This window comes from Motacilla alba, chromosome Z (assembly GCF_015832195.1).
Source record: "Motacilla alba alba isolate MOTALB_02 chromosome Z, Motacilla_alba_V1.0_pri, whole genome shotgun sequence".
In the NCBI taxonomy this organism is placed as follows: Eukaryota; Metazoa; Chordata; class Aves; order Passeriformes; family Motacillidae; genus Motacilla; species Motacilla alba.
This window is the reverse complement of record NC_052046.1, coordinates 9,464,694-9,492,119: the sequence shown is the minus strand read 5'-3', so window position 1 is coordinate 9,492,119 and position 27,426 is coordinate 9,464,694. Positions and strand designations below refer to the sequence as shown.

The 27,426-nt window shown below is 55.9% G+C and overlaps 3 protein-coding genes across 7 annotated transcripts in view; 2 read left to right on the top strand and 1 right to left on the bottom strand.

Moving 5' to 3' along the window:
* Positions 1–27,426, top strand: part of LOC119695597 (receptor-type tyrosine-protein phosphatase T-like) — a 55,289-nt gene that overhangs the window by 3,353 nt on the left and 24,510 nt on the right. Inside the window, exon 1 of one of the 4 annotated variants that reach the window (XM_038124440.1) lies at positions 23,008–23,169. The exons of 2 other annotated variants lie outside the window; for them this stretch is intronic. In XM_038124440.1, coding sequence (XP_037980368.1) covers positions 23,109–23,169 — 61 coding nt within the window. In that variant the 5' untranslated portion in view covers positions 23,008–23,108. Of the gene's footprint in view, positions 1–23,007; positions 23,212–27,426 lie in introns of those variants that run through there. One more of the 4 variants, XM_038124439.1, reaches the window with a different exon arrangement.
* On the top strand, positions 7,533–14,986 carry LOC119695598. 2 transcript variants are annotated; one of them, XM_038124444.1, is made up of 11 exons: positions 7,533–7,896; positions 9,373–9,615; positions 10,330–10,620; positions 11,003–11,100; positions 12,426–12,621; positions 12,755–12,866; positions 12,987–13,221; positions 13,455–13,494; positions 13,773–13,872; positions 13,929–13,995; positions 14,481–14,986. In XM_038124444.1, the coding sequence occupies exons 1-10, from the start codon at positions 7,788–7,790 to the stop codon at positions 13,990–13,992; spliced, it is 1,488 nt and encodes a 495-aa protein (XP_037980372.1). In that variant the 5' UTR covers positions 7,533–7,787; the 3' UTR covers positions 13,993–13,995; positions 14,481–14,986. The 2 variants fall into 2 exon arrangements, with proteins under 2 accessions (XP_037980372.1, XP_037980373.1); XM_038124445.1 differs by having other exon boundaries at positions 7,546–7,896; positions 13,950–13,995.
* LOC119695599 (receptor-type tyrosine-protein phosphatase alpha-like) lies at positions 15,327–20,189 on the bottom strand. Its single transcript, XM_038124446.1, has 8 exons — positions 19,834–20,189; positions 19,564–19,663; positions 18,975–19,054; positions 18,434–18,568; positions 17,862–17,987; positions 17,133–17,290; positions 16,720–16,855; positions 15,327–16,218 (listed from the first exon to the last, which is right to left on the bottom strand). The coding sequence occupies exons 3-8, from the start codon at positions 19,029–19,031 to the stop codon at positions 16,144–16,146; spliced, it is 687 nt and encodes a 228-aa protein (XP_037980374.1). The 5' UTR covers positions 19,032–19,054; positions 19,564–19,663; positions 19,834–20,189; the 3' UTR covers positions 15,327–16,143.

Sequence of the window (27,426 nt, the reverse complement as noted above, 5' to 3'; positions counted from 1 at the left end):
CTCTGAAATGCAACAATGGTTTCCAGCCGTCCTTCACCCATGTCAAATGTGCAAACAGGGTTCAGCCGTTGAAATATTCTGTATCTCTAAAGGAAGACGTGTGGCTGGGGAGAAACAGCAGTGGTGTGTGGATTCAAGTTCAGGGGAACATAGTGTGCATTGGTAAGCAGGGTGTCAGGAAGTGCTTCCTACCAAACTCCGTGGTCAATTTCTGTCCCATTCATCCATCTCTGAGCTTCCATCATCGCTATGGCCAGGGTTGCAATTCTGATGCCATGTTGGGGCCACTTGGATCTCAGGCATTTGATACCTGAGACCATTCCTCTACTGAATTCTGGCACATCCTTATCCACCACCTGCCTGGACAGGCCCCAGCCCCAGCTGACACTCACCCAATGACAAAAGCCCCATCCCAACTGGCCTTACCAAGGGGTCCCATCATAGCAGATGGATGTGCCACCTTCCCTCTCCTTTCATTGGCTAGAGGGACTGCTGGGGATTGCTGAGGCCTCACCACATACCCTGCTCCTCCTTGAAACCTCCCAGCCCAACTAACATGCACTTTCACTCTGCCAGAAACATGCCAAAAACCCCACTGGGACTTCAGACTCCAGCTGGCACCAGACCAACAGAGTTACAGGAAGAATGAAGAAGTGATTCTGAGCTGTCCCAAGGGTTTCCAGCCACCCTTCACCCATGTCAAATGTACAGGAAAAGTTCTGTCTGTTATCAATGGAAAACCTATACACAGAGAAGCTTGGACTGGAAAGGACAGTGGAGGCAATGTAATCAACATTCAGCCCACATTCAGGGTACAGTGCTTTGGTAAGGAGGCATCAGGAGCATTCCTACTGCCCTGCTCTGCCCTCCCTGAGCAGGGAAGTCAGCCTCTGGGGGCACAGGAAGCTTCTGACTCTGTGCTGCCTGGGGAAATGGCAGGTGCTGCTGAAGACAGTGTCAAGGCAGCTCCTGAGTCTGCTCTGTGCCAGCCCTAGGGTTCCAGGGGTGCCCTGGTGGGGAGATGGCTGATGCCAGCTTTAGTCCCTGAGAGTCCTGGCAGGAGGGAGTTTTGGTACAAAGGTCTCTACCTGGATACCGAAGTAGCCATTTTGGCAGTAACCAGCACTGCCCATGGCGCAGGAGGTCAGGGACCACTCAGGGCTTCAGGCTGTGTTCACAGGGGGCTGGGTGGTGTGTGGGAGACACAGGTCTCCCTAAGGGCTTCTGGCAAGAGTATGTGCTGAAAAGTCAGGGCTACAGTGTTGTAGGTCTGACAGGTGTTTGTGGCACAGGGGACAAGGGTAAAAGCGTATCCCTTTCCTTGTGTGCTGGTTGCCCCTCCCTGTCCTGGCTGCATGCTATCACTGCAGAGTCAGCTTTGGGGCTCAGACTTTATGCCTTCTCAGGAGGAATCAGGGTGTTGCCATCCTGCCTGAGGGACAAACAGGGCACCAGAGCCTCTGGGCAGGCTCTGTGCACAGTACAAACCCCTCTTGGCTTCCCCTCAGACCCTGACTCCAGCTCCTCCTAGCCTTTCCCAGGAGACATCGGGGAAGAAGTTTGGAGTCCTTCCTGTCCTCATCCTCTTGCCAAGAATTGATGTGGAAGGGCTGCTCAGTGCAGTGTCCTGGAGGTCACCTCTTGCTCTGATGGGCCAGGGAAGGGGATGCCCTGCTCCATGCCCTGCAGAGCCGCACTGCCCAGCTAACACTTTCCCATCTTGTTGTTGCAGAGAAATGCCAGAAGCCCCAGTGGGACTCCAGGTTTTCCTTTAACAAAGAACAGGGGACCTTCAACCCAAATGAAGTGGTGAAGATGTGGTGCCCTGAGGGGTACTGGCCTCCACCCATGGAGATCAAATGTGTGACATTGAAGCTAAGGGATGGTTCTGTGATTCCTCGTAGTCACTGGATAGGGAGGAGTGACACAGACACCTGGCACCTTTTGGAAGGCAACTTGACCTGTGTGGGTAAGTGAGCAAGCCAGACACTCTCCCAGTGCTCTCAGTCTGTGCTCCCCAGGCATGGGGAGCAATTCTGCATGTGTGCCACAGTGTCAGTGCACTGTGCTTGGGGTGGTCAGGGCATGGCAGAGAAATCCAGAGAAAATTCTGGATTCATCCCAGGTTTATGTCTGTGCTGTTGGCAACTCTGGCATGTGTAGTCTGGGAGAAGGCACAATGGCTTTGTCTACTCTGTGCTGGGGACAGGCAAGTGAGGGAATGGTGGGGTTGAGGGAGTTTGATGTCAAGGCTTGGATGGGGAGGGAGGGAATGATCCTCTTGGAATGTTCCCTTCACAGATGTCCTCCAGGTTGTCCCTGAGACCCTGGAGGTTTCCAGCACCAGCATCAAACTGAACTGGACCTGCAGACTCCCTCGTATGTGCCAGCATGTTCGGGCCATGTGCCGGCTGGAGCGGCATACCTCCTCAAACTGTGAGGCTGAGGAGGTGAAGGTAGAGGAGATACTACAAGGCCAGGAGGGAACTTTCACCTGCTCCCCTCTGCAGCCCTTCACTGTCTACAGTGTCACCATCTCCCTGCTGCCTAGCACAATCCTGTACACACGGCTCATCACGACAAAGGAAATGGGTGTGTTTATGTGAAATGTCAGGATGCCCTTCACCCTGAAGCTCAGCCAGAGCATCTGCTGTGATGCTCCTGGGATCAGAGCTGCTTGCAGCCTGTGGGGATCTGGCGAAGGGGCTGTGCAGGGCCCTACAGCAGGGCCTTCCCCCTCCTCACCATGCCATTTTGGCTGCAGAGGCACAAGCAGCCTTTGTGAGGGACAAATAATTGCTATCCAGGCATGATCCAGTTCTTCTGTGCTTCTAGTGCCAGACAAGCCAGAGAAGCTGTGGATGGATCCCAGCACAGGGTCCCTCAGGTGGAAGGCGCTGCCATCCTGCAAAGGGAAGATCACTGGATACCAGGTACTGGGAGTCCGTGGAGTGCCCGTGGTCCCCCTCACCTTGCCTGGAGCTCTGTGCAGACAGCCTTAGGAGAGGTGGGAACCCTCCTTGGCCAGGGCCCACAGGCTGTACCCTGCTGGTGTTCCTGGTAGGGCTAGGTCCCCTCTCGTGCCCAGCCAGCAGTAGCAGCCTTTCTCCGCAGAGCTGCCCAGTGCAGAAGCAGGATGTTGGTGCTACTGTCTAGCAGCTCCCTGTCCTTCCTCCAGCTGAACATCACCACCATGAGAGCAGAGGACGGCACCTTCCTTGAATTCAGTCAGGTGTTGGTGAACCAGTCTGTCTCTGAGTATGTGCCACCTCATCAGACAGCTGGCAGCAAATACCTGGTGACCGTGCAGGGCCTGACGGCTGCTGGGGCTGGGGCTGCATCACAACTGGAATTCCAAACCTACGTCCTGGGTAATGGTTGCTCTGTCCTGTGTCTGGTTGGGATGGCCTCTCAAGGGGTGAGTGCTGAGTCTGGAGCAGCTTCCAGACCTATGTGTCCACCCACCCTGTCCCAGCTCAGACAGGGGCAGGGAGTGTGGGCACCTGGCTCAGCATGAAGGGCATGAAGCTGGGGGTGTTCTTCCTTGAAGGCTTTCATTGGCAGGTCTGCAGAGGGGCTGCACTGCTTCAGCCACTCTTTGTGCCTTCGATACCAGACCTGCCCCCTCTACTCTTCCACTGAAGAAGGTGACACCCATCCCTGCATTTGGGTGCACAGGTGGCTCCAGGTCAGAGAGCACTAGGGCTGCTGAGCCTGGGTCTGTGTCCTCCTGCTGTGTGTGGGATGGCAGAGCAGGCTGCCAGGCCCTCCAGCTGGGGCCATGGGACAGGGCCCTGTGCTCCAGAGCCTCCCTCTGCCCTGCCCAAGCAGATGTGCAGGCAGGGGAAGGCTTGCCGCCTGTCCCTGCAGCAACCAGGGCAGCAGGGTCTGGACACGCTGTTCTACATGTGCAGACACCCATCAGCAAGGCTGGGGCCACTGCTGGTGCACGGCCCAGGCTGTGGCACCCACTGCTCTCTGTGTGTTAGTTTCAGGGCAGCCTCTGGGCCCTTGGCCTGGGTCAGCAGTCACTGTAGTGGTGGTGGTGGTGGTGTTGATCCCCTTGTCTGCCGGGATCATCTGGTTCCTGCTGTTCAGGTGAGTTGCAGGAGACCGGGAGTCTCGGTTCTGTCTCAGGCCATGCTGTGCTGTGGGGTGGGTGGGGATAGAGAGGGTTCCCCAGCTGCTCCCACCCTTCTCTGGGTGCAGAGGGTGCAGCTGGCTGGTCCTAACACAAATTTGCTCTAGGGCTCCTAGGTGGGGCTCTAAGTGTCTTCTTCAGGGCTGGGATGGGGCTGTGTGTGCTGAGAGACCCTCTCCCCTTGTTGCTGGTGCAGCCGCCACTGCTGTCCCCTGGGGTGTAGGTGGGCGATGCCTGCCATGGCAGAGGGAGGGTGTGCAGAACCCTCCATGCCACTGCTGCTGGGTTCAGCAGGGTCTGGCCCATGTCAGCCTCTCCCTGACTCAGGACTGCCCTTTGCCTTCCTAGAAAAAAGAAGGCCTTGCCCAGCAAAGCCGAGGAGGATCAGTACACAGGTAGGATCCCCAGCACAGAGGGGACAGTAGGGCTGGAGGTGGGAGGGGAGCAGGTGTCAGGAGGGCCTAGTGGCATTCTGAGGTAGCTCCAGGCAGCCCAGCTGGCTTTGGCTGACCTGTCAGAGCAATGTGTCCCACATCTATTCCCAGCTGGTACCTTGCTCAGTAGCCTCTTCCAGCAGCTCCTGGTGGGGGTGTCCCTGAGGTGCCAGTGAGGGTTGGGAACTGCTCCTCCTCCTCACTCTCTCTGGGGTAGGCAGCAGCTCTTCCCAGCCCTGCTGTCCTGATGGTGTGCATCCCAGGATGATCTGCTGCCCTCAGTGACACTGCCTGCCTGAGGCTGCCCTGCTCCTTCTCCCATAGCCCCCAGGTCCCTCACGCTGTTTCTGTCCTCTTGTCTCCCCAGAGCTCCAGCCCTATGAGAATGTACATGGGGATAATTACTGCGTGATTGAGACTTTTATTGAGAAGGATGCAGGTAGGAAATGGGTTGTCCTGCCTGTGACCCCACATGGCCCAGAGAGAGCGGGGACTGCCAGCTCTGATATCTGGGCTCCTCATGTTGCTGAGGGCATGCAGTAGCCTCTGCCCTGGGTTCTCTTGTTCTCCTCAGGTAAGTATGGCCAGGCTGGAGAGCCAATTCCCCAGCCCCTGCCTGTTCATGAGAGTCAGCAGTGAGGAAGAAGAGCAGCTGGAGTGGACATCTGAGGCACTTCACTTCTCGAGGCTTGGTCCTCCACCACCAGAAGCATGAATTATCTCATGAGTTATTGCTTCCCCCCATAATTTTCGTCTTCATCAAGTTCCAGAATCCTCTGCCACAGCACAGGAGCAGCTTAAGGCATGGGATGACCTCCTCATGACAGCAAGGATATGTCCTGGTAGTTCTCCAGTGCTCTGGCATAGCCATCTCACCAGCATCTTGGTGTCTGCAAATGTTCCCTGAGAATGGAGGAGCTCACAACTCCTCTTTCCAGCCTGTGTCCTTGTATCCATCTAGACCTGTCCTCTGCTTGAGTTTGGCCTAGCTGTGCTGCCCTGGCCACTGCGCTGCTGAAAAAAACAATAAATTGTTCTGGTTTGCAGGGGCTGCCTGGCCCACTAAAACTCCCACCTTGTCATGAATCCTCCTTGTTTTGTGTATGAAAGCCTTGACCCCATGAATCTTCATGGAGGAGCTTGGAGTAGCTTTTTCAGCCCCTGGCAGCTCCAAGGAAGCACACCTGAGGTGCTGCATGCTCCCAGTGCAATCCTTTGGGTGACTGCTTTCCCTCCTCCCCATTCTTTAGGTAACACCATCTCCACTTGCATAGTTGGACCTCTGTGTTGGTCTGTGTCCTCCTCTGTTGGTTCTCATCTCCCATTTTGTGAGGTGCAGCTGGCACTGGCCCTCTTGGGACATCTGTGTCTTGCAGCCTTTGGGATCTGCTGGCTCTTGGCTGCTGCTGCTGGCCCATCTCCTCCAACAGCCACTGTCTCCCACCCCGTGGGGTGCCAGTGCCCAGTGCAGCCTGGATGCTGAGTCCAAAGGCTCTCCTTGATGAGGGCTGCACTCCTGGCAAATGGGGCAACCAACCTCTCTTTTCTCCAGCTCTGTGTGTTGCCTGTGATGATTCCATCTCTTTCTCCTGCCCTTGGGCACAGAGGCTCTCCTGAGCTCCCTGGACTCAGGTGTGACAAGCTGGTTCTGGTTGTGCTTTTTACAGCCCTGAACACAGAGCTGTCATGGCTTTTTGCTTCAGTGTTATCTCTCTCCCCTGTCAAACCTGCCAATACCCAGTGCAGCCTGAAGGCTGAGGGGCAGCCTGAAGGCTCTCCTTGTGGAGGAGTACACTGTCAGAACGTAGAGCAATTCACCTCTCTCTTCTCCAGCTTCTTTACAGCCTGGCATGACTTGCATGTTCTGGTAAAGGCATGTTTTGACAGTTCTTCATACAAGCTGTCTGCCTATCAGCTCAGTACCTGCAACTGGCCCCTTGCACCAAAATATCTCCTTCCCGTGAACTGCTGCTGGTGTGACGTGTGCCTTGATGGAGCAGCTCTTTGTGAGTGTTGGGCAGAGAGAGGAAGAGAAATTCAACACTGTGTGGGTGCTGCTGGTTGAGAAAGGGGAGTGAGCAGGCTTGGGATAGGGGAGAACAGTTGCAACCTCCTTGGCTATCCTGCTTCCCACTCCATCCCCCCCTCCCTAGTCATGCCCTTAGCTGTCAGCCTCATGACTCCAGCTGCTCTGTCCAGACAGTCAGTAAAGGCTTGTGGTTTGGACAGGGCTACCTGCTGCCCCCAGCTCCTGCCTAGTCACTTCACTGCCCTTATGAGGTGCTGTTCCCTGAGCTAACTGCACCTTGTTGAGGGGAGCCACGAGCAGAGCACCCTTTACCCCGGGCAGGAGTGTGTCCTGTGCATGTGCCGCAAGCAAAGCTGAGGGACAAGTATGGTCTCTGTGCCTCTGCAGCCCCTCATGTCTGAACACCCAGCCTTCTGAAATCCGAGACATCCAAAGTGGATGGGAGGTTCTGGGGGAAGAGAAAAGCGGTGGCTGCTGATGAGCAAGAGGCATGGTTTAGTACGTGCTGTGTGCTGTGAGTGTTTTCTCAAGCACACAGCTGGCACTGTAGGGCAGCATGTCCTGCACACTTGGGGACAGAGGAGAGTGCTGCCAGGCTGAGAGGGAGCAGGAGAAGGAGGCAGTTGAGGACAGAGAAGCGGGGAAGGATGAGAGAGGGTGTGGGTTGAGTGTTTCTTTCAGGAGGGCCACAGACTGTTTCAGGCATTGAAGTACTCCTTGCAGTTCATGTCCCCACTCCTATCCGTGCTCTGACCAAGCCTTTATGTAGTTTCTCAAAGGTCCTCCATCTCCTGTCATCATTGAGGGGAAGTGACTCATCACCCCTCTAAAACCCACGCAGTGTCAGGAAGCACTTGAATATTACCTCAGTAACAGGAGTAACACTTCTTGAATGCCCTGGTAACTAGGCAGGTTTTGGGAGGAAACTCTGGGATCTTGTGACAAAGTTCCTTCTGTTGAGTCCCAGAGCCTGGATGCTCCTGGGGCAAAAGATATCAAAAGGCAGAAGTGCTGACAGTGATGGGAGTTTCCCTACCCAAAAAGGAAGCCTCTTGCATCTCATGAGGAGATGTGTCTGTTTCCTTCCTGCGGTTGCAAGCCCTGCTGTCAAATACGGATGCCTGGGCTCAGAGGCGGCAAGTGGGGCTGAGATTTCAGTCCAGCCTGGGGACTTCACGCTGAGATGGCCCCACAGTCACTGCCTCTGAGGTTTCTCCTGGCCCTTGCATCTCTACTGTCAGCACATGGCCAGGAAGAATTTTTGAACATCCAGATAGTGCCCCAGGGAACAGGTAAGAAGTGGCTCTTCCTCTTGGAAGCTTCTGCTGCCTTTCCTCCTCTATGTTGGATATTCATCCTCACTGCCTGCAGCCCTGGGCTGGAACCCAGACAGACCCCTGCGGGCTGTCAGCTGGGGCAGCCTCTGTCTGCCCCAGGGACAGGAGCGACAATGCAGAGTACACTGGGGTTCTGCGGGACAGACAGGACCGGGCTGGATGTGCAGTGATGGGTCATGCCCTCCAGAAAAGCAGTTTGCCAATCATTCCCTGGAGTCAGTGGGCATGAAATGGGCATCAATTCAGACACTGTGAATTAGAGGAAGGGTTTTCAGGGAGGTGTCACTTTCTGTACACATCCTATCCCCAGGTGTGCCTGAGGGACACTGTGCCTGCTGAGGGCAGTGCAAGAAGGAGCTTGCTGCTCCTTTGCCGGACGGATGGATCAGGGCAGGATCAGTGGCTGGCTGCCTGAGCATGGTGGGGTCATGGCCATGTGCCAGGGGGACAAAGCTGCTGGTTGTGGTGCTTAGCTGGGCATCTCTGGTCTTCTGCCATCAGGGATGTTTGAGAGCAAAGCCTCTGCACAAGAGGCTTGTCACAGCATTTCCCTTTGTGGCAAAGTTGGTCTGCACCTTGTGAGATCCCTTGTGTGCCCCTTTGGCAGAAGGCAGATTGTATTTTAAACCCCTTCAGGGCTCATAAACCCTCTTGCAGAGGCTTGAACAGGCAAGGGCTCCTTCCAGAAGCCAGCATCCTTCTCTGTAGGAATCACTGCCACAAAGCCTCCCCCTGTAGCATTGGACAAACTGCTGGGACCAGCTGCTCAGCTACGGCCTACTGAGCCTGGAGCATGGTGAATTTGGTGAGGAGGTGATGAGAAGAAGGAAGGGTTGTGTCAGGAACAAGGGGCAGGGGCAGGTAAAACAGGAGATGTGAATGCACAAGGCACTGCTCAGCCCCTGTCCCCCTGCCCAGCGGTGTGGGGCAGGAGGAGAGCAGCCAAGGCACCAAGTGAGGGAGAACAGGGAGCTCCAGAGTGTAACAGGGGCCTGGCTGATCCCTGTGGCAGGGATGAGCCGTGGCTGAAGGGCTCTGCATGCCAGCAGGAGTGCTGGTGCCATGGCCCAGCAAGTGCCACCTGAGCTGGGCTGGGTGACAGGCCTGCATGAGAGGCTGGAGGGAGTCCCCTGGTGCAGGGGTGAGTGTCCTGGGAATGTCCCTGCTCTGGGCTTTGGAGGAGGGAATATGGTGCCCATGGACACAAGTGTGAATGGGGCAGGTTCATGGATGAGTGATCCTTCACAATTTCCAGGCATTGGGAAAGGCCCTTCCCAACAAGGCTTGTCCTTAGGTCACATCCCAGCAGATGGATGTGTCACCTTCCCTCTCTCTTCATTGCCTGGAGGGGTTGCTGGGGGTTTGTCTCTCACCACTCACTCATATCTCATCACCTCCAGCCCATCTAACACCCACTTTCACCTCTGACAGAAATGTGCCAAAGGCCCTCGTGGGACTCCAGACTCCAGCTGGCACCAGACCAGGTGAATTACAAGAAGAATGAAGAAGTGATGCTGAGCTGTCCTGAAGGTTTCCAGCCATCCTTCACCCATGTCAAATGTTCGAGTGAAGTCCAGTCCTTCTCTGGTGGGAAACCTGTATACAGAGAGGTCTGGAATGTAAGAAACTCGCGAGGTGCCTGGGTCCGCATTCGGTCCAGCGTGGAGTGCATTGGTAAGGAAGGGATCAGGAGCCCTTTTGGCTGCATTGCTCCGCCCTTCCTGAGCAGGGAAATCAGGGTGTGGGGCACAGGAGGTTTTGGGCTCTGTGCTGCCCAGGGAAATTGCAGGTGTCAAGTCCAGCCTGCAGGTCACCACTGGAGGTGTTGGTGATAAGGGTCTCCCTGAGGGCTTCTGGCAAGACAATGTGCACAAAGGAAAAAAGCATGGGAGAGGAATTTGTGGTGGAGTTTGTGGCCAGCACATGGCACCAGTTGGAGCAGTAACAGAGGGCTTTGCTGTCTGTGTCCTCTCAGACAGTGAGGCTGTGAGTACCACAGCTTGTTCCATGTCAGTTGGGCCCCTCCAGGTTCTGTGGCATGGTGGGTACAGGCTTAGCACTCTCTTCTCATAGTTTAGGGCATTCCAGTTCCCTCCAAGGAAGAACAGAGCTGTTCCTGATGGACGGTAGAGAATCTGGGATGCACAGACACCTCAGTTTGGGATGAATGGGGAAAATTTCTTGAGCAGTAATTGTCCACTCGTTTGCCCACATTCATTCCTGTTCAATTCCTCCTGCTCCCCTTTGAGAGGGCTGCAGTGACCACCTTCAGTCTCACTTTCCCTCCTCCCGTGCTGGCTGATGAGCAAGGTTGTCTGACTGCAGAATCCCTGCATGACTGGGGTGGGAAGGGAATAAAGTGACCTTCTGGCAATCTTTCCTTCACAGAAGTGCTCCAGGTTGACCATAAGACCTTTGAGATTTCCAGCACCAGCATCCAGCTGAAATGGACCTGCAGGTTCCCTGATGCCTGCCACGGCATGAGGGCCATGTGCCGGCTGGCAGCACCTTCCTCCCCTCCCTGTGAGGCTGAGGAGGTGAACGGAGAGCAGATGTTACATGGCCAGGAGGGAACTTTCACCTGCTCCCCTCTGCAGCCCTTCACTGAGTACATTGTCACCATTGACTTGCCCCCCAACACAACCCTGTTCTCATGGTTGTTCATGACACGGGAAACAGGTACGTGCACAGAAATATCAGAGACAAGGAGCAGTGCAGAGCTGTGTCACAGAGTGGACAGATGTTCCCCTCACCTGTCAGCTCAGCCTGATCATTTGCTCTGTGCAGGGATGTGCCTGGTTTCAGAGCTGCTTGGGTCCTGTGGAGCTCTGGGGAAGGGGCTGGGAGAGCCCTGAGCAGGGCACAGCCCGTTCTCATTGTCCCACTGCACACCACACTGCCGTGCTTCCCACTGCTGCAGCACACGCAGTCTTTGCAGGGGACAAACCCTTTGCAGGGAGTCCCTTTGCGGCCTGTCCCTTGGCCAGGAGCTGCTGCAGCCTCCTGTGGCCTCAGCCCCTGCCCATGGCCCTGCGTGTGACCCCACTGTCTGTGCTTGCAGTGCCGGACCAACCGCAGCAGCTGTGGCTGGATGCCGACAGGGGCTCTCTCAGGTGGAGCGCGCTGCCCTCCTGCAACGGGGAGATCATCGGATACCAGGTACCGAGGCACCGGGGCAGACCCTCACCTCCCGGCCTGCAGCTCTCTGCAGGCACACTGGGAGGTGTGGGTGAGGGACAGCTGGGATGAGCCGCAGTTCCCAGCCAGTAAATATCTGGCTTTGATGAGCACAAGCATTTTCTGTGCCATTCTCAACATTCTTCATGCTGTGGAGATGCCCAGCAAGGTGTGAGGGCTCCATGTCCTCTGGGCTTACTTCCTGGGTCTGCTCTGCTTTGGGTTTGGCAGGCTTTTGGAGGCTGTTGTGCAACACATGGTGACGTGTCTTCTAGGGTGGCATCCCAGGGTTTCCTGTGCCTCTTGTGTACTTGTTTCTCGTTCCTGCCACAGAAAAACTTGTGGTTTGAGTAATCCTCTGAAAGTCCCTCCTGAAAGCCCCTTCTCCTGCGCCGTTCTGTTGAGTTTTCCTCAGTGCATGGCTAGAAGCATCTCCTCTGTCTCTGGATTTGGGACACATTCCACAGCAAAACCCTGCGCTCCAGCAGTGGGACAGGGTGTGTGTGTGCTGGTGACATTGTTCTCAGAATGCTCTAGGTTCCTCTCTGAGGACAGGTCTCCACAGTATGACAGGGACCTTTCAAGCTGTTTCTTAGCTCTGTCCTGGAGAAACTGTCCGACAAGCTCTTGACAATGCTGTGAGCCTGTTCAGCTGGTTCCCTGCCCCCAGACACCATGAAATAATGAATGCTCTTGAAAAGAATAATTTTATTCCACTTTCATTTGTCTACACTTTTGCATAAACCCAGAATATATTTCTGTAAAGACAGCAAGTGAGAATGGACAGGGATCTCATGAAAAATTCAGATGATGCAGGGGCAAATGGGGACCCTTCATCTCTATTACTCATGGAAACTTTAGTCGTTCTCCTTTTCTCTTGAGAAAGCCTTCAGAGCCCAGCTTTACACAAGAGAAAAGAGAAGTTTAGATTACTCTGGGGGAGGATGTCGCCACAGTGCCTCTGGTGTTGCAATACACCTGGAGTGACCTGTCCTCGGGCTCAGTGCATCTCTCTGCAGCCCTTCAAACGAGCAGCCTCCTCTTCCCCTCTCAGAGGCTCAGGCCTTTGCTCACAGAGGGTGCTGCTCACACATCCTCGGTGTCGGCTCCAGATTCCTCCTCTCCTCTTCTCTGTTGTGAGCTCCCCGCATGGGGCTGAGGCTCCCGCCCGTTCCTGTCCGGAGCCTTGCCCAGGCACAGGGGGCAGGCACGGGAAGGGCAGGCTGGCAGGGACGCCGGCAGCTGCGGGCACCTTGCCAGCGGGCAGGCGGGAGCCGCTGCGTCCCAGCTGCGTCTCCTGTCCGCAGCTGAGCATCACAGCCAGGAACGCCGGGGACAGCAGCGTGCTGGAGAGCGAGCGGCTGCGGCTCAATGGCTCCGTCACCGAGCACCGGCTGCCGGAGCACGGCCCCGGCAGCAGCTACGCCGTGATGATCCAGGGACTGACGGCTGCCGGAGCCGGGGCCGCGCTGCTCAGGGAGTTTCACAGCAACAGCAGCTCCGGTGAGCTTTGCTGGGGGGCCGCGCCAGGAGCCCGGGCGCAAACGAGCCCCGCTCGGCAGCCTGCGCTGCCCGGGGCCGTCCGTGCTGCCCGCCCGGGCCTGCCGACGCTCGTTCCCCGGCTGCTCCCCTGCAGACACCCCGCGGCCGCAGGGCATCGGCTGCCGCAGCGCCCGCGACGTGGCCCCATCGCAAGGGACGGCCGTGCTCCCCCTGCGCCCCATCGCCCGCGGCTCTGAGGCCGCCAGGTGAGCGCAGCCCCGCGCCTCTGCAGCCCCGCCGTGGCTCTCCCCGCGCCGGCGCTGGCCCGCAGACGCCTCCCTCGCCCCGGCGCCCGCGCCCCGTCCCAGCGCCTCTGGGCCCCGCAGGGAGCACCAGCTGATCGTGGCCACGACGCGCGACGCCTCGCTGGTCGAGAGCATCTGCTCGGGGCAGCCGCGCCTCTCCAATGGCAGCGTGTACCTGGCCGCTGTTCTCAACCTCACCGCCCCCACGGACTTCGTGCTGGGCGACGGCAGCCGCGGGCAGGGCCGGCACAACGCTGCGCTCAGCCCGGGCCGGGACTACACGGCCCTTCTGCGCCTCGTCCGCCTCGGCCCGCAGGTACCCATCGCGGGGCTCCTGCTCGCTGCCCGGCTGCCGCCCGGGCCTGGGCCCCTCGCTGCCTCTGCGCCGCCTGGGAGGCCGCGCTCCTGGCCCGTGCCTCGGCACCGCGCTGTCCCTGGGCTCCTGGGCCGCAGCCGAGTCGCTCGCTGGCCCTGGCTGGGGACCTGTGCCTCCAGCCGGGCTAGCGCCGCAGGAGTGGCCTGAGCTCTCCCTCCTGTCTCCTCCAACAGGCAGAGAAGTTCACCTGTGTCTGCTACAGCTTCTCTGTCGGTAAGTGTCTCCTTGCTCATGGTGCCCAAGCCTCTCTCCTGCTGTTCCCTTTTGCCAGCCTGGCAGCTTCCCTGGATGTGAGCTGGCCCAGCACAAGAGCCTTGGGTCTCACGTGGAACAGAGCCAGATCCCCACACACGGGGTGATCCTCTCTCCCAGAAGAAACTGCAGCCAGGACACAGGCGTACACACTTGTACATAGCCTTTGCCATTCCTGGGGCCATTGCCAGCAGGAAACCGGGCTATGGCACTCACCCCTGCCTCTGTGTTTGTTGCAGGCCAGACTGTGGGCCAGTGGCATTGGATTGTGATTGGACTGGTTGTGCTGCTGGCAGTCCTCCTTGTGGTTGCAGTCATCCTGTGGCTTGTGCACTCCAGGTGAGTAGGGAGGGGACAGGTTCAGCAGGTACATACAATGCCAGTTTCTTACCCAGGACTGCCCTTTGCCTCTCCAGGAAAAGGAAGTACTTGCCCAACAAAACTAAGGAGGATAATTAAAAGGTAGGAAAATGCAATTCTGCAGACAACCATCACAGAGGGGACTATTGGGCTGTGGGGTAGATGGGATGAGAGCAGCAATCTCCCAGGAGAACCTGAGTTTCAGGAGAAGCAGCGGTTTGTACACTGCACTCCTGATTTGCCTTAGCTGGGGACAATCAGGATGGCTCTGCCCACTGAGCCCCACATGGAGGCAGAGCCTGCTCCCTGGCAGTGCTCCCTGCCTGGAGCACAGACAGGGTGAGCAAAGACGAGCATCCCGAAGGCTCAGGTCTTGGAGTGACCCATGTCTGTGCCACTCTCCTTGGGGATCTGCAGGGAAGGGTCTGAGGAGGGCCAGGCTGAGGGGCTGCTGCTCTCACCTCAGCACTGACAGCACCTCTGGGGCCCTGTGCTTGGGCACAGCTGGGATGGAGGGGTTGGGCTGTGGCAGGCACTGCCGTGTGCTCCAGCCTGTCTCTGACACGGAGTGCCCTTTTTCTCCACAGGTAAAGCTGGCTAAGCTGGAGATCAGGCACTTCAGCCCCAGCCAGGACCATGGAGACATCCAGAGCAGTGAGGACGTGGAGAAAATGGGAAGGATAATCCCAGCCCAGAGCTGATGGCTGCCATGTCCCCTGGCTCTCCTGTGACTGAGACCAGCATGGGGATCCCATGAAATTCATCCAATTCAGCAGGGCAAGAGGAAAACAGAAGGCCCTGGAGGGCTGAGCTTTTTCATTTTCAGCCCCTTCACCGCCCAGGGTTTGCTTACTGCTTTTCTAAGGCCTTTGAATCTGGCTTTCTGTAATCCTTTTTTCCAGGCTTTGCTTTCATTTTTGCTTTCCTGGAGGCAGCACTGAAATGCCAGATTTCCCAGTCCTAAACTCATGCTCAGGTTGATGGCATTCTCCTGCTGTCCTTTGGGTTCCCAGCCCTTCTGCCCTCTGCTTTGTGACTCTGCCTGTTCTGTCGACAACAAATAAAGGCTTATGGTTTGCAGGGGCTGCCTGTCGCACACAGCTTCTGCCTGGTCCCCTCATTGCCCCTGTGGGGTGATATTTCCCTGCAGGGAGCTGACTGGGCCTTGTTGAGGGGAGCCATGAGCAGGGCTGCTGTGATCCTGTATTCCCCTAGTGCTGCCTGACAGCTTTTCTGACCTACTGAGCTGAGCAGGACAGCTCTAATGGGAGTTTGGAGCAGATGTGTGGTGGGAATCCATCAAGGGCGATGGCCCTCCACACACATTTTGGCCAAGAATGTATTCTGTGCCCACGCTGTGGTATCTCTGTGCTTTCAGCTCCCTTGTTGCCCCTGTACCAGGTCAAACCTGGAAGAAAAGCAAAGATCAGGGGTCACCACCACCCTGGCCTTTATTGGTGAGACACAGGACAGAAAGCCATGGGGTTACTCCTGGTTCCGGAGTCTCCTGCCTTTGTGCAGCAAAGACAGAACCTGTTTCTATGGTGCTGTTTGAAACACATCCAGCATATTCATGCGGAGACAGCGTAACCTGGGATTACCATGGTGCAGCACAGGCTGATGAGGGAGCCTCTGTGGAGCTGGTAGGGCACTGGCACCTGGAGCAGCACCAGGAAGATGCAGCCCCAGGAAGAGATTGTGTGGGGTTTGAAGGACAAGTTTAGCCCTGCAGGACCACAGCTTGTCCCACTCTTGGCTCTTGTTGACTTTGGGCTTTGTGCTTCTCCCAAAGTAGGACACATATCCTGTGCTCCTGAGCACCATGGATCTTACAGCAGTTTGAGACTTCTCTGACCAAACACAATGTGGGTGTTGGTGCTACCCCACTTTCCTTGGGGTACCTGAGGGGACAAGGGAACCTGGATGGGACAGCTGTTCTCTTCATCGGGAAGCATAGGTGAAGTCCTGGTGCCTGTGCTCTGGTCTGCATACTCAGGCTGTGATTCCAGAGAAGTTCCTTCACAAATGCTGGGCAGAGGCTCAGGTTCCCATTTCAAGGCCTGGCCAAAATTTGGAGACAGTCTAGCCTGTGTTCTCCAGCCACAAAGGAGGCTTGGGGTGATTTTTCAGGAGAGTGAAGCATCTTGGGGTCATGCACATCCCTTTTTCTCCCTCTTGCTTCCACTGTTACTGATGAAGGGCTGTGCAGGGAGCAGAAGTCCCATCTAGAGACAGGCTGTGGTCATGGCCCTACTTGAAATTCCCATAGGTTTCAAATGAATTCAAATAACTGAGGGCTAGTTCATAGCAGAGCCCATACTGTTCCTGTGGATAAAAGGATGCACATGAGACTCTGGTGGACCAGCACCTGCAGTGGCCTGTCAGCACTGGTCTCCAGCAACTTCCTGACACACAGCATGCCAGACACAGCTGCAGTCCACCCTCCTCCTCCCAGCTGAGCCCACCTTCCCCAGCTGAGGAATCCAGCCATGTGCTCCAGGAGCTGCAAGGATGGGCTACACCAGCACTGGAGCCAGCTGGTTTTGGCAGGAGAGCCAACATCCATGACACAAAGTGTTAAGCAGCCAGGTGGACCAGAAAAGGGACCACTCATCATGCAGGATGCTTTGGTGCCCCTTCGGTTCTGCAGAACCTGCCCCTGAGGGAGTGGCTATGTCCCTGCAGCAGAAAATGGAGCTTTCAAAGATCTCATTGGCACCTGGCCTCAGGATGAGCTGAGCACAGAGGGGCAGCTACTGGGGCAATGCAAGATATGGCTCTTGTTGTGGTGCTGCCATCCCAGCTGGGTTTGAAGTCAGCACCTACCACATTTCTAATGAACTGTCTCCGCCTCCTCTTCAGCATCCTCACAGCCTGGGACACATCCACCATGCCCTCGCTTTGGATCTGCTCACACAGGAAACTAGCAGCACAGAAGATCCCACTCCGGCTGGCTCCGTCCCTGTGGAGGAGGGCAAGGGGAGCTTCATTTGCTCTGGGATGGCAGGTGGCAGGACTGAGCCTCAGAGGTGTCCCCCTAGCCCCCCACACTGTCAGGATGATCTTGGCCACAGATCCCACACCCAACCAGCCTCCACAGGGAAGCCTTTCCTCCCTCAACCTAGCTGAATTCATATCCACGCATCCACCCGAGATGGAACCATGACCAATGTCACTGACCCAGCCTGAGCTGTGTCCAGCTCTGTGCCATGGCTGCTCCTCCAGGAGACATCACTCACCAGCAGGTGACAAGGATATGTCCATCCTGGCTCTGCCGATGGTGCGTCTCCACCTTCCCTAGCAGGCTGATGATGGTGTCAGGGTGTGGGGGAAGGTGCTGCTGCATGGGCCAGTCCGTCAGTTGATGTAACCGGATTTCCACTGCAGATTTCTTGGGCTAGCGGGGAAGAAAGACAGTGGGCTGGGCAGAGCAGAGACCTGTTGGCTTTGTGGAGGGAAGGGGAGGAACAGTGCATGCCAGTCCTGCCTCAGCTGTGCACACTGGATCAAGGGAGCAGCCCCACAGTGGGACATGCCACTCCAGACTTTGCTCTTCTGCACCAAGTGCTCTGAGAGCAACAGACAGACAGAGCATAAGAGAAGAGCTGAGCACCAGGTGCAGTTCACACTGACACTGGTCCTGTGTCCAGCTGCCTGCAATAATTCCCCTTCCATGAACCACTGAGATGCACAAACTCCATCCACAGCTGCTGTCCTCCAGTTGGAAAGGCACACAAAAACACCTCTGAGTTCTACCTCTGCCTGCAGCCTCCCTTTCTTGGGATTAACCTCTCTGCCGAGGCAAAAGACTCTGCTCTGGCCAGTGCCCTGCCAGGACCCCACCAGATCCCTCTGCCATCTCCAGCTGTGACTTTGACCCCAAATTAACGCCTATTGACAGCTGCTCCTCCCAGCTCGTGCAAAGATTCTTCTCAAAGGAGTTTGCCAGCTCTGAGCAAAGGGCCCACCTGCTGCCTGTTGCTGAGGACAAGCGTCCAGGTGGTGAAGCCAGCCCCAGGCTCCTCTGAGATCAGCTGGACGTGGAAGCGGCCATAGTCATCTTCGCCCTGGCTGGGCCAGAACTGCACGTATGTCTGGGGGAGGGCGAGAGGTGCATGATCACACATGGCCCCCGCCTGCCCGCAGGGCAGGGCTCGGCCCCTCCCATGGGTGGGCTCATACCAGCCCCTCGCCCATAAGCCGCATGCCCACGGCTCTACCAGACACTTGATGGGGAGCAACCCAGTGCTGCAGCCAGAGGACAACACTCCACCAGAGGGGACACCTGGGTAGGGGTCAACACGACCCGAGGGATGCTCGTTTGCAGTGAGACCGAGGACAGACCCCTGCTGTGGAGCTCTGCTGCTGGGACTGTCCTCAGGGCTCTCCCAGCTTGTGGAGCCCCACAGGTTTGCGGTAGGTCCTGGTGCAAGCAGGGCTCTTGTGGTAAGACCCTTGCAGGGCCAAAGGCAGGAATCACACCGCTCGGCCCCACAGGGAACCAGGAGAGGGGAGAGCTGTCCGAGCTTGGGCTGCTGACCTTGTCCAGCTCCTGGAGTTGATTCAGCACAACTACCGATGTGCAAGTGTAATCCCAGACCAGAGCCCAGAAATCCACCAGCGTGGTGGGGAAAGGCAGCTGTGTGATGATGATTCTCTCCTCCTCGGTGTACGTCTGCAAAAGACACGACGATGCCTGTGGAGAGAGCGTCCCTCAACCCCCGAGAGCCCTTGCCACAGCGGGAGCGGCTCCCTGCTGAGATGGAGGAGGCACAGGCCACCGCAGCCCTGCTCAGAGCAGCTCATGCCAGCGCCCCGCTCCCTCTCAGCCCATCGCCGCCGGGCGCAGCTCGCAGCAGGCTGTGCCGGCGCACGGTGCCGCGCTGCCTGCGCGGGCAGGGCTCGCCGATCGCGATCGCGGGGGCCATCTCCTGGCAGCAGGGCCAGCAGTCTCCGTGCAGCAGCCCCAGGCCTGGGACGCCTCCCCCGGGCGGGCTGCTCTGCCCCGGCTGGAGCAGGGCCGCGCAGGAGGCGCCCGGCTGCCCGAGCAGCTCCCGCTCCCGCGGCGGCCGGAGCCTTACGCTGGCGAACACGGCGTTGATGTAAGCTGGCGAGCCGTCTGCGTTCACCGAGGACATCAGGATGGGCCGGCAGGAGTCCGCTGCAGAGGCAAGGAGCACAGGGGGGAAACGATGGCTCGTTCTCTCCCTGCACAGAGGCGGGGGGCTTTCCCTGCAACAGGGACAGCCAACATAGCTCCCTGCAGCATGGGATGGAGAGGACTGAACGGACAGGTACCACCACACCCACGGCTGTGACAGCTCAGGGCACCCTGAGCTGAGGGATGCCCAAAACCCTGTGGCCGGGGGCACAGCAGATCCACCCTCCTCATTGCTCCCTGATGTGCCTCATCTGAGCTTCTTCTCTGGGGAAGTTTAGACCAGGGACATATTTATCCCAGGTGTACCTCATGCTCCTCCAATGGGCTCAGAAGGAATCAGCCTAATCTGTATTTGTTATCTACTAACCAGAATACAACGCCTGGACCGTGAGCCAAACCTGCCATTGTCATGTGCTGGGGAGGGAAGCAGCAGGAAAGCATCGTTCCCCCCATGCTGCTGTCAGGCTCTGGGTTTAGAGCAAGAGGCTGCCCAGCCCTGCCCGTGTTACCTGGCAAGATCCCTGGCTTGCGGTTCTTGGGTTGGTTTCTAGGTTTCTCTGCTTCTCTGCATGGCAGGAGCTGGAACAACTCAGAAAATCTCTGCAGGGCCTGTAGAGATGATGTGCCCAAGTCAGTCCTGCCTGTCAGCAACTCACCTTCTTGGGCCACTGCAGAGAAATGATCCCCATCTCCATCGCACTGCTGGGGAGGGGCGCAGGGAGGGCGCTGGCATCACAGATGAGCCCTCACAGCACCAGTGCGCCGTCTCCTGCTGGTACCTTGAACTCCTTCTCCAGGACCCTGTTGCAGCCTGAGGTCTCATCTTCTCGAAGGGAGTGGACAAGGCTGGCGATGCTCTCCACTGGCACCCCGGTGTTGCCGCAGAGCAAGCCTTCGAGGAGCGCCTCGTACAGGAAGCTGTACTGCTCCTGCGGGAGGACACGGGTCAGCTGCACAGTCTGGAGCCAGTCCAGGAGGAGCTCTGGAACTCCAGATCACCAGCTGTCCTCAAACTGTGCCAGAAGTGAAGCCAGGTTCATCCTTCACCTTCCTGCTGCGGATCCCTGAGGCCAGACACTTCTCATTGCAGGCAGCCCTGCTTTGGGACACAGCCAGCAACTCCAGGCACCCAGACAAGATCATCTTCCTGAGGTTGAGTGCTCCCTCTCAGACCTGACCCTGCTCTGGGCAAGGCAGCCCGGAAAACCTGCGGACCATTTAGACCCTGTACAAGAGGCTGGTTGGGCCAGCCCAACCTGGTTTTCCCTGAAGGAGCCCAGCACTAAGCAGATCATGGGGACATAGTCCCTAGGCCAGGACACTGCTGCCCAGGAGCTGCCAGGAGGGCAGGCATCCTGAAAGCCAGAGGGACAGGTGGACTCTCATTCGTTAGCCTTGCCTACAAGACAGCCCTTGTGTGGCAGGGTGACCAATACATACAAATGCTGCTGATACCTCAGAGAGTCTCAAGGAAATGCCGATTCCAACTAGCGCTGGACACAGCACTGAGAAAAGATCCTTCAGTCTCCATCACAGGGTAGCCCTAGTCCCTGTGGCTAGATCAGGAACAGCATGGCTAATGTGGCTTTGCACATCCCTGGGAAGAGTGGTGTTGACAGCAAAGGGTTAAAAGCAGAAGAATGGTTTTTCATTCAGGAGGAGCATGGTGGATTGTCTCAAGTGGCTTTACAGCTGGGAATACCAAGGTCTGGAAAACGGCAGTGTGAGAAATCCTATATATTGTGTATAAACAGCCTACTGCTGTTTATCCTTGGTCTGCTTTGGGGAGCAGAATCCATGTAGAGGGAACGCTGGTGTTTAAAGAGACCTGGAGGCCATTGCCATGAACATGGTGAGCTCTCTGTTTTGGGAGAGATCAAAGACCAGAGATGACAAAGACACAGAGGAGATCACTGCCCAGCTGGTCAACTACACATGCACAGGCCATTGTTAAATGGGTGAAAAGAGCAGCCCCACTGTCCCCCGGGACGGACTGAGCCTGATGGTGCTGGAGTGTTCCCACGTGTTCCCCGTGGCATCCTCCAGCTAGGCAGGTAATGAAATAAATTTACTCTTGGCATTTCAGCCATGGTTTTGTGGTTGTTCTGGCCACCCGCCTGTGCCGACTCCCACAGGTGGGCATTGGATCTGCAGCCCGAGGTGTGGAGGCAGCAAATTCCTCACCTTGGTCTGCACCATGCTGACCCGCTGCTCCCGCAACTGCTGCACGCAGCGAAACACATCCACCTTCCCCTCAGCCTTGCCCATCTTCAGGAGGAAGTCCAGGGCGATGAAGGTGCCTGTGCGCCCGATGCCTGCGCTGGGGACACGGGAACGCGCGGGTCAGCGCTGCCCCTGCCGCCTGTGCCCCAGCACCCAAACGCCCCCAGCGCGGCACCTGCAGTGCACCAGCACGGGGCCCGCAGGCGTTTCCAGCACCCTCTTGTTCACCGCCTCCACCAAGCACAGCAGCTGGGACGGGTTTCTGGGCACCCCGTGGTCCGGCCACAGCAGGTAGTGAAACTGCTCCACGGCTCTTGGGAGAGCACAGCCTGCCTGCAAAAAGGGAGACACGGCTGGCAACAGGCAGCTGGAAGCGACCAGGAAACTTGTGTCAAGTGATTGCATGCCAACAAGGAGGCAGCAGTGGAGAAATCCACTTGAGAGGGCCACCAGCACAGAGTGCTCCCTCCAGCACCACACCATAAGAACTGCTCCACTCCAGCTCCTCAGACAGTAAAGGGCAGATTCACCCATCACACAGACACGCACTTCATTTTGTCCTCTGCTTCACCGTGAAGCAGTGAACGCAAAGCAGGAAAAGCAGCTCGTGCCCCAGAGGGAAATGATACAAATCACAGCTTAGGGTAGCTCCAGAGTCATCAAAAAGCCCTGGCTTGCCCAGAAAAGATATACCCTAAGGCTGTAACTACAGTAGTGTTAATGTAGTCATTGTTACCAGCCCGTTGTGATTTTCCCTAAACGTCACGTTCACTTGGCATGAACTAATGCTGCATCTTACAATCAGGTGCTCTTGGAGCTTCACATTTCAGCTCCATATTGCTCTGGCCAAGACAAGAAATGACAGGAATATGCGTAACTGCAATTTCTTTCTATTGTACCTGTTTTCCCTCCTTGCAACTCCTTGCGTTTCTGCCCTTTGTCAGATGTGTAACTTCAGCAGGAGCACACATCTTGGAAAATGACCTCATGTAGGCTATCTTAAACCATAAACGATATGCCCAGGTTTAGGGCTGTGAGTGACCAAGGAGCTTCAGTGTGGACCTTGTGCACATTGATTCAGGTGACAGGCAGGCACCTGTCCCATCACCCGGCATGTGCAGAGATTCCATTCCATTCCATTCCATTCCATTCCATTCCATTCCATTCCATACCCTTTATCTGCTTTTATAGCCTTTGTAATCATCTCACCCAAGCCCTCAAGAATCTGCAATATTCCCATGTGCAACATCAGTCCAGACTCCTCTGGGGTGACCACTGGAGCTGACTGAGTGCCTTTGCCTGGCACAGAAACCTGGGACTGATGCCCTGGCATGGATTCCATTTATAGCAACCTGCTAACATTGCTCCTTTTTGTGCTGGAGGCCAGGCTCCCCACAGGGTGCACATCTGACAGCTCCCACCAGCTGCTGGAACCCAAACACACCCTGTATTCCCACCTCAGCTCCATGCCAGACTGAAGCCCAGTCACAAACCAGAACACCTCACAAGTCCTTCTGAAATCTGTGCTGGGAGAGGAGGAAACCCAGCTGTCATTAATAGCTGGTCCTGACAGAAGGCCTAAAAACTGTGGTTTTATACAAGAAATTAGAGACAGCAAGATTGCAAAAGGGTCATGGAGCTGAAAGAAAAAGAAGGCAGTGCTAACACTTGCGGAGTTTCCCTCTCCAATGAGGAAGCTTCTTGCACCATATGTGATTTCTCTGCGTGCCCGTTTCCTTTCCGTGCTCGCACCACTCACAATCAGATGAGTGTGCAGTGAGGCAGCCGGGGTAGCTGAGACCTCAAGCCTGCCCTGGGAGCAGAGGCAAACATGGCCCTGCAATGGATGTTTCTCCTGCTCCTCACACCTGTGCTGGAAGCACAAAATCGTGGTAAGCCCTATCCCAACCATTATGGAAAACCCCAGGGAAAAGGTAAGCAGTGCTCCCTCCTCTGTCCCCAAGAGAAGGTTTTACTGTGCTCCTTTTGCACAGCCCCTGTGCAACTTTATGGCGTGCAGGACACAGCAGCTCTATCTAGGAAGTCTGGGGCACAAGTCCACCAGCTGGGCTGTGGTTAGGCAGAGATTTGTTTGGGGATGGAGGACAGGAAAGCTTGGGGTGCTGGGAGAGCCTCTGCAGAGTCTGTAGTGTTCCTCCATGGAGCTGGGAATACAAGGTGTCCATCTGTCCTGGCACAGTGCCAGGGTACCATGTCCTCACCACAGAGGAGATGGGTGCTGGTGCCCGACCAAGACATGGAGAGCCATGAGCTGAGCCCCTGGGTGTCTAGGAGAGTCTGGGGACAGGACTTATCATATCCTGGGATTGCTCTTGAATGCCCTCCTTTGGTGCTGGAAGGATCAGGGCACCCCCAGGGTTCTGCTGGGCTCCTCCTTCCCTGGCTGCACACTTTGATGCCGGCAGAGTCAGTGGGAATGTGCAGGCTCACATGTTGTCTGTCCTCCCAGGAGGCTGCACTGTCTGGCAATTGAGCTGTGGGTACAGGAACTGTGACCTTGCATTGTCCTGTATCTGTCTTGGAGTATTTGTCTAAACTCATTTTCTTGGAGCTAGGTGATAAAAATCATTAAACTTGGAGCTAGGTGATAAAAATCATTAAACTAGCATCTAATCCTGTCATCCCGGTCCACGGTGGGGTTGTATCTGGGTGGATGCAGGCTAGAGAAAGCAGCTGATCTAGTGGCTGTGACAGAGTACAGGGAATGGCATCAGAAACTTTAATGCTGATGTGAAGTGACACCAGGCTCTGTACTATGTGAGAGGTGTCACAGGAGCCTGTTTCCTGGGAAAATGTGTGTGGTTGCAGAGAGTGTGAGCACAGCACACGGTCACGCAAAAAACAAGGGCTAAAACTGCAACAGAGGATATTCTCCTGCCCAGAGTGTCTTCCCATTGCCCAGATCCCTGCTGCAGCTGTTCTCCCAGGCCAGCATGTGCAACCATGGCTTTCCTGTTTGTTTTCAAGGTGCACACTAAGACCAGGATCTGTCTGTGTCGTGTACAGTGCGATGCTGCAGGGTCCTGTAGGCCTGCAGACTCTTGTCACCCTCTGCAGATCTCAGTCACCCAGCCATGCCCAGAGGAGTCTGGCACTGCCCGTGACACAGATGATATTGCTGAGTTTGCACCTTGGTGCTTGTGAAAAGAGGAACCAAGACAAAAACATGTGGTGGCCACACCCAGCAGTGTGAGCTGCCCCGCCTGCATCCTCAGCATGTGGGCTCATCCCATCCTGGCACCTCTGCTGAGCTCCAACCTGATGGATCAGGGTCCTTCTCTTGCAGAGGCACAGGGCAAGGAAGATGGCTCAAGTGACGCAGGAGGGTCTCTCCCATCTGTGCTAGGCAGGAATGCACTGACAGTGGCAGTGGGGCAGGGTAAAGCTGTTGGACAGAGAGAGGGAACAATAGGGAGGGATCCCTGAGCACCTCCCACACCCCTGGCAGATACAGGTTACAACCCGTTGTGCATAGTGTCACAGAGAACACTGCAGGGAACAGCAGTGCAGCAACAGGCACAGGATGTGGTTTGCACATGTGGTTGGCCCTGCTGCTCAGCTCAGCCCATCATGGGGACACTGTGTACTGAGCAGGGTGCATTGTGTCGTTGTCCTATTGTCACCTTATTGTCTTGCTGTGCTGCTCTCACAGGGAGTTTTTTCTCCCTGAAAACCATACTTGTCTAGACCTCTCCTCCCCTTACAGCCCCACTGCACATGGAAGGCAGGTGGGGAAGCTTCTAGGGCACATTTTCTATGCAAAGACTCTGGCATACAAGCTGGCTCTGACCCCTTTCTCATCAGCCTTGCTTGACACTGTGTGGGGATCTAGTGGCAGCTGACAAGATGTTCTAACGAGGAGTGCAGCTGCAATGACCAGGGGGTGGGAGGATCGTACCTGAAACTAAGCTGCAGCCAATCTGAAAGGTTTTGTGTCAGCTGAATTCCAAACAGGGCTTAGAGTAGATCCTATGGGAAACATTGACTGCCAAGAGGTACTGCAGAGGAGTGCCTGTGGCGTGGCATCCTAGCGGTGGTGAACTGTGTGCTCCACCATGCTTCCACTTCCCATCACCAGAGCATAGATTCAGGAAACACAAATTTTGCCTCCTTTCCTTAGACATGTGTCAGATGTCCCTTAGCACCTGGTGGACCGATACAGGATAAAGTGCCACCATTTCCCAGCTCTTCTCACAATGCCTTGTTCAGTCACTTGCTTTGCCACCCCTTTTTCTGGGTCTCTCTGCTCCATCACTCTTAAAGACCCGCTCAGCAGCTTTGGTTTGTAGTGAGGAGTACAGAGATGCTCTAAGACCCGTGTTTGTGTTTGCAGTGCCTTGCAATACAACTCTCCACTGGTGGAAAGAGTGGCTGCTTTTCTTAGCTCCTCTCAGCAAGCACATGGCATCAAACACAGCAAGACTGCAGTGCACTTTGCTGTCACCTCTCTCAGCTGCTGAGCTGCCCTGCCAGAAGGGTTGAACTTCGCCTACTGCTTCTTAGATTTCACCTTGTCCTTTCCTCTTTGTGTGTGAGATAATATAGTGTAAGAAAGGACACCTTCTGCTGTTAAGCAAAGGGCTGAACCCAGCAGCCTGACCTGAATTATCAGCAGAGCTGTTTCTCCTTTCCCCTTCTGGCCCATGCTGGGCCTTTGTTTAGCCTGCCAGGCTCATAACTCCTTGCAGCAGGGACAGGCAGTCCAGACATTTCCAAAAAAGGCTTTCTATATTCATGGATAATAAACAATACCAGAGAGGAGAGGATTCATTTAATAGCATCAACTAGGAAAAAAACCCAAACCAGTAAATATCTGCCTTTGGAGGCAAATAGACCACCCTTTTGTTACCACTCCTGTCTCAGGCATTCAGTATTTCCCATTTCACAGTGAGCACACATTGCACGTTACAGAAGGTGCCTATTTGGTCACATCAAGTCTATATTTTCCTTGCTGAAATTTCACTTGACTCAGCCTCCTTCCTCTAGCTGGGGCAGAGAGCCTGTGGGTGGCTCTCTGTGTACCACTGTGCAGGGTAAAAAACAGTGTCTGAGAACTCTTCCATTACTCTCCCAGTTGCTGTTAATCCCTACAAGGTTGGAACCTGAGAGTTTCTTTCCCCTTTCTGTCTGAGCACTCTCTCCTTTAGTATGCCAGCCCCACAAATACATCCAACTGCTTTGCACTGGTGGGGAGCTCCATCTCTCCAGAGGAGGTCCCTTGACAGCTTCCCATGGACACCTCCAAAGTACACAAAAAGCCACCCTGGGTTAGAGCACAGGGTCCTTTGCTCCAAGGTGCCAATTTCCCACAGCAATTTTTATGGAAGTATTTGGAAAGGAGGGTAAGGAGCATGAGGACAGAGGTGTCCCTCTCAGCCTGTGCATCCTGAGTGCACCCAGCAGCCATGGATTGGTTTCTCCCAATGAGCCTCAGGTGATAATTGCATGCCTAACAGGCTTGGAGTTATTGGAGATGTGAGGCCGAGCTGGATTGTAACCAACAATGTCCTTGAGACGAAAGCAGGCACGGACTGAAAGTGTCTTCTCTTCCCCATTCTGCAGGGAAGCTGAGCTTTCTAGGCTTTACCCTCAAACAATCATCAGAAATGCCACAAGGAGGGACTCTGAGCAGCTGTATATGCCTGGGTGCAGATGGGGTCAGTGCTGTGACAGGGTGTTCAGCTCCTCTGCAGCAGTAGGAATGTGGGCAGGAGGCAAGCCCTGGAGGGGCTGGGGGCTGTGATGTTTGGGCACTGCTGGCAGGCTGCTTTGTGTGCACGAGGTAAATAGGCTTTGGCAGTCCCTCAGGCTGCCCTGCTGGTGTACACTGCCCCTCGCAAGGCAAGCAAGTTTTTTTTTTGCCATACCCATCCCTCTGTTAGACACTGTTAACTCCCAGGATAATTTCTGAGGCTGGTGCATTCCACCATACAGAGTGGTACTCTCCAGTCACTGGATTCTTGGAGTATGGGAATGAGCTGTGGGCTCTGCCTGCCTTTTCTGATCTCTCCCAGCCAGCCCCTGGGCTCTACTCAGCATGGTCCATGCCCAGCTTGGATCTGGGTGCTGTATCAGCCTCTGGCTGCCCCCGAGCACAACAGGAGCACATCTGGCAGGTCAAAGGGCAC

Bases quoted from the DNA above. Each gene is read 5' to 3' on its own strand.
- LOC119695598 (XM_038124444.1), top strand. From the start codon at position 7,788: ATGGCCCCACAGTCACTGCCTCTGAGGTTTCTCCTGGCCCTTGCATCT. The intron at 13,222-13,454 runs GTACCCATCGCG...CTCCTCCAACAG, and splicing joins TCGTCCGCCTCGGCCCGCAG to GCAGAGAAGTTCACCTGTGT. The intron at 13,495-13,772 runs GTAAGTGTCTCC...TGTTTGTTGCAG, and splicing joins CTGCTACAGCTTCTCTGTCG to GCCAGACTGTGGGCCAGTGG.
- LOC119695599 (XM_038124446.1), bottom strand. From the start codon at position 19,031: ATGTCCTCGGTGAACGCAGACGGCTCGCCAGCTTACATCAACGCCGTG. The intron at 18,569-18,974 runs GTAAGGCTCCGG...TGTCTTTTGCAG, and splicing joins TCAACGCCGTGTTCGCCAGC to ACGTACACCGAGGAGGAGAG. The intron at 17,988-18,433 runs GTCAGCAGCCCA...GCCCTCCCCCAG, and splicing joins AACTCCAGGAGCTGGACAAG to ACATACGTGCAGTTCTGGCC.